Here is a 3,723-nt window from a genome sequence, read left to right on the forward strand (position 1 = left end):
GAACGTCCTTGGCAACATTTGGGTGCAGATTTACTAACTTTTAAAAGTAAACAATATATGGTGATAATTGACTATTTCTCAAGATATATTGAAATAATTTATATGAGTTCAACAACAAGTGCAAATACAATTCATAAGTTTAAAGATGTTTTGCTAGATTTGAAATACCAGAATTGCTGACCACTGACAACGGGCCACAGTTCAGTTCTGCTGAGTTTAATAGATTTTGTAATGATTATGGTATAAACCATGTCACAACCAGTCCTTACTTCGCCTCAGCTAATGGTGAAGCAGAAAGAGGGTCCAGACTGCAAAGAAGATTTTAAGCCAAGATGATCCAATATTAGCTTTATTGGTTTACAGATCAACGTCCTTGCAAACTACAGGTGCAAGTCCTGCTCAGTTATTAATGGGAAGACAACTCCGTACAACTTTACCAACTTTATCCAGAAATATAAAACCAAGATGGCCGAATCTTAAAAATGTGAGGGGAAGGGATAGAGATCATAAAGATAGGAAAAAGCGAAATTTTGATTACCATAATTCCTCACGTGATTTGAAAGAACTTAACCCAGGTGACAATATTATAGTGAAGTTAGATTGGGAAAAACGTGGAACTCCAGGAGTCGTAATACGCAAATGTGCTCAACCGCGTTCATATATGATTAGGACAAAATACGGATTATTTCGAAGAAATCGTAGACATTTATTTCTTACTAATAAAGTTCGATTTGCTGCTAATGCGTTTGATGAAGATTTTGATCCCATTGATATAGATATTCGTGTTAACAATCATCAGGATGTGAATCCACCAGATCCACCTCCTGATATTCCGCAACTTCCAGTTCGTGTAGAACAACCTGTCTTGCGTCGCTCAGGTCGCACAATAGTTAAACCTGAGCGATATCGTGATTAAATAGCAGTACATCGAAATTTATGTTGTGTATTAAAAGTTATTAACTAAATAACAGAATAATTGTGTTAATTGAAAAGATTGTTATTAGTGTATGCATTTCAGATCAAACTAGTGATACATAGTTTTAAAATGGAGATGTTGAGAATATGAACACTAGTTTGATAAAGACTATAGCTATAAATAGAATATTGATATAGACTATTGATTGCATGCATGGTCAGTATTAGTATTATAAAGTTTGCAGTCATCCTTGCTAGTCATGTAACAAGTGCTTAGTGTCTTATATAACTCTTATTAATGCAATAGCTGTTCTCATTCCATCCTGATGAGCGAATGCCAGTCGGCCTCTGGTGATTCGACAATAAGATTTTGAGGTAAAACGTTCTAAATGATATACCTGTATTAAAGTGTGCCGATTTTCAGAAAAATAAATTAGCTGATATATGGCCTTTATTTAATAATATTTATTTTAATGCAATTGATAAATTAGATAATTTTTCAAATATATTTAACTTACAGATGGTGGAAATGGTTGTGATGTTTGTGATGATAGATTTGGTGCAGGTATAGGTACAGGTCTTGGTATTGCTGTGGCTATTCATGCTGTTGTTGTAATAGGTGTATTCCAATACAAATATCGACAAGGTGAGTATATAGTGTTGAATGGTAAAAGAATTTCAGATTTGGTAAAAATAGACAGGACTCGATTTAAGGTACTGTATTATCTCTCCTGTTCTTGAGATTTCTAAGTTGTCTTGTATTTTTTTGGTAACTTTATTCCTAAAAATCTTTTATTGATATTGAATTGAAATTTCGAATCATTTCTAGGTAAACGAAAGGAACCGGACCAAACGTAAGTTAACCATAATTTCTTGCTTTCCTCTTAATGAAATAATGGTGATCTTCAGTTGCGGTCGGTCAATCAGATATCCTAAAAAAAAAGCATGTGGGTTATACAATTTCTCCCAATCCCAATTGTATCATTGATATTTTGATAGTCATGTGTTTTATTTAGTTTACAACGTATGAACAAGGTGTTTAGCGAAATTCTAAACAATAGAAAAATTATGCAGGTAATACGATTATACGGTTACCATATTAAAAAATATTAGAATACTGGAAGCCAAATGATAAAAAAAATGTTTCTTTTCTCTGCAGGTATGATATCGTTACTCCCAGAAGCACAGGTAAATTATTGATTAGTCAATGTTTTAATGTTCATGGGATGAATCATTATATGTTATGAGCTATTGAAAATTAGACTTCTGTCTAAATGGGTTGCCAAATAAAGTTATTATTATTATTATTATTATTATCATTAATTAGTAAAATCTTCTTCCAATGAGATATGGGATGCATTCAATTTAAACGAAATGTCCAGTTGGCAGGATTACGTTATCCTGTATGAATCTTTTTCATTGATTTCCAGCATTTTACCTAACATGTAAGGGCTTAGCTGTAAATTGTTAGACAATATATCGTGTCTATTGTTCAGACTACAATAATATTATTGACTGAATATTTTCAATTTTGATGGTGTATCTTTCTCAAGGACATGCCAGATTAATTTAAAGTTAAAGAACCTAAATAGTTGGTTGAAGTTTGACTGATAGAAATATTAAAATTTATATTCGTAATTTTATAGCTGATGGTCAAACCTACCAGGAGTTAAATACAGTACATAATACAGTAACACCACAAGCTAGTGATGCAGCACAATATTACAACCTCAGAGCAGGACAAACTACAACAGATCTTGACGATACAAGACCATACGCAAATCTGTAGCTAAACATATTTCGTAAAGAGCTTAAAGGAGCAGATTTTTAGATGTGATCACTTACATGGCGACTAAACATTCTAAATTTATTTTTCTGCTGTCTTTAACAGCCATTAAAAATAGAAACAGCAAATATTTTACTCCAATAGGCCGATGGATCTACTTATGGACAAGATCATCGCAGGGTTTTGCTACAATCTGTGATTTCAAAAACCTCTTGATTGAATTTGAAGACCACTTCCGTTTCTATGCAGAGGCAGAGCAAGTCACATACGATGGCAATCTTAATTCTAGTGTCCACATGACTAAAATGTATATTTTGTATAGTATACATATTTCTTCTTCAGGAAGATACCCCCTTACTACCATCTTAAAAGTTACTTTAAGAACTGAATTGCGTAGTGACATAGGGCATTGATGTTTGACTCCATACAAAACTACGTATCGTTCTTACGTAGAAATAACACACACGAACACAACCATTTTGAATCTCGTCCTCGACTTAATAAGTCGAATATTGATAGAGGCTATAATATTTCAATTAAAGCCTTCAAATCACATTTAAATGTTTAGAAATGGCTTTAAGTGTGATTTGAAGATTTGTAAGAACCATACGTAGTTCGTATGTTTTGACTCATGACAGTCCATAATACAGCCACTAAAGTGAAACATGGTAGAAATATGTCATAGTTTCTGTTCTGTTCAAAATACAAGGGCTCTATTATAATTTTTATATCATGTTATACATGTACTTACCAATTTGTTTTTAATTTTGAACACGTAGTTACTGTATGCTATATGTAGTTCATAAATAACTTAAAGGTGCTGATTGTCCAACAAGCTGGTTTTCCATTTTTGGGGGTTGATTTGAGTCTTGAATATTATGTAAATAGTCTTCAGAAGTACTTCAAATGTAATAAAATTGCAAAAGGAATTTCACTTTCTATATCTATATTATGTCTTTTCTATATACCAAGTCTCAAGAATTGACAAGTCGTCATTTTAACTTTCAAACGCGGATAATTCT

General features: G+C 32.6%; 1 protein-coding gene across 1 annotated transcript in view; it reads left to right on the forward strand.

Moving 5' to 3' along the window:
- Positions 1-3,279, forward strand: part of LOTGIDRAFT_239093 (hypothetical protein) — a gene marked incomplete at its 5' end in the record, with an annotated part of 6,834 nt that extends 3,555 nt beyond the window's left edge. The window contains 4 exons of the mRNA XM_009052965.1: positions 1,436-1,561; positions 1,745-1,769; positions 2,075-2,103; positions 2,562-3,279. Coding sequence (XP_009051213.1) covers positions 1,436-1,561; positions 1,745-1,769; positions 2,075-2,103; positions 2,562-2,704 — 323 coding nt within the window. The remainder of the gene's footprint in view (positions 1-1,435; positions 1,562-1,744; positions 1,770-2,074; positions 2,104-2,561) is intronic.
- Between the last annotated feature and the right edge of the window lie 444 nt (positions 3,280-3,723).

This window comes from Lottia gigantea (genome assembly GCF_000327385.1).
Source record: "Lottia gigantea unplaced genomic scaffold LOTGIsca_193, whole genome shotgun sequence".
In the NCBI taxonomy this organism is placed as follows: domain Eukaryota; kingdom Metazoa; phylum Mollusca; class Gastropoda; family Lottiidae; genus Lottia; species Lottia gigantea.